This window comes from Oratosquilla oratoria, chromosome 27 (genome assembly GCF_046742065.1).
Source record: "Oratosquilla oratoria isolate Oo_2021 chromosome 27, ASM4674206v1, whole genome shotgun sequence".
In the NCBI taxonomy this organism is placed as follows: Eukaryota; Metazoa; Arthropoda; class Malacostraca; order Stomatopoda; family Squillidae; genus Oratosquilla; species Oratosquilla oratoria.
In genome coordinates, this window is record NC_134803.1 from 25,493,022 (window position 1) to 25,494,518 (window position 1,497).

At 40.3% G+C, this 1,497-nt stretch overlaps 1 protein-coding gene across 1 annotated transcript in view; it reads left to right on the top strand.

Moving 5' to 3' along the window:
- Positions 1-1,217: 1,217 nt before the first annotated feature.
- Positions 1,218-1,497, top strand: part of LOC143039787 (uncharacterized) — an 845-nt gene continuing 565 nt past the window's right edge. Inside the window, exon 1 of the mRNA XM_076210030.1 lies at positions 1,218-1,343. Within this exon, the coding sequence (XP_076066145.1) occupies positions 1,218-1,343 (126 nt within the window). The remainder of the gene's footprint in view (positions 1,344-1,497) is intronic.

The window sequence follows — 1,497 nt, forward strand, 5'->3', positions numbered from 1 at the left end:
GATGGAGAGAGGGTTTTGGGTTTTTGTACCCTGAATAATTTGAAAATAATGAACACCTTTTTCAACACAGAGAGTCGCATAAGTGGACTTGGTATGGATGGAACAATGGTAGAGGGGAATACGTATGCAGATCAATGATAGATCTTATAGACTGCAAAAGAGCATTCCCTCGGAGTCAATGGATGCTGACCATAGGCTAGTGGTGGCCAAACTAACTTTCAAGAAATTAAGATCAAGGCCGCCCCCAAAAAGAAGAAGACTCAATCTGGTCAAGCTAAAAGAGGGTGAGATTAAGCAGAGGCTGAACGAAAAAATCGCAGATGAGGTGATAGTACAGAATGATCAAGCTGTTGAACATATGTGGAACTATCTTAAAGACAAGTTGACTAATATTGCAGAGGAAACTATTGGAGTGAAGTATGTTGGGGGGAAAAGAAAGAAACAGACCCCTTGGTGGACTGAAAAGGTGAGGGAAGCAGTGAAACAAAAGATGAAGTCTTTTCGCACATGGATGAAAAGAAGAACAAGGGAAAACAGATTAATGTACGAAAGTGCAAGGAAAGAGGCTGAAAGGATAAAGAAAATAGCAAAGAATTTTTTTTGGGATCAATTAGAAGAACAGTTAGAAGATGATTTTAATACTGGAAGGAAATTAATTTATAGTTTAGCAAAAAGCTATCGTAAAGGAAGCAGGGAAACTTGTTCAACCATTAAAGATAGGGAGGGTAACATCCTGACAAACCCTGCTGATATAGATAGGTGAGTTGCTGAATGTTAATGAGGACGAGGTGGCTGACCATTGGGAGATGGGAGAAGTGAGAAATGACGAGAGTTTGGAAATAACATCCAACGAGGTAAAGGCAGCAATTAAACGAATGAAGAATGGAAAATCTGCAGGATGCGATGGCTTGCCGGCGGAGATTTTTTAAAGAAGCAGAGGAGACTTTACTGCCATATTTAGTGTCTATGTTCAATGCAGCATATAAAACAGTAACAGTGCCTGCGGAATGGAGTAAAGCTCTGATATGCCCTATCTTTAAGAAAGGGGACCGGAAAATCTGTAGTAACTACAGAGGAGTATCACTTTTGCCGCACATAGGAAAGGTCTATGAAAGAATATTGGAGGTCAGATTAAGAATTGTAGTTGAAATGAAACTGGGTGAATGGCAATATGGTTTTCGACCAGGACGAAGCACCACAGACTCGATTTTTTTAGGATGCTGGTTGAAAAGGCATGGGAATGGAATGTTGAGGAACATATGATCTTCCTGGATTTACAAAAGGCTTTTGATAGAGTGCCAAGAAGGAAACTATGGGGTGTGCTTAAGGATTCACAGTATGAGGTACCTACCCATCTTGCAAATGCAATAAAGAGACTTTATCGTACATCTGAAAGCGCAGTGATCTCCAAATATGGAGCTAGAAATTGGTTTGGGATAGCAAGTGGAGTGAGACAGGGCAGTGTGTTGTCACCATTGCTTTTTATTATGTACATGG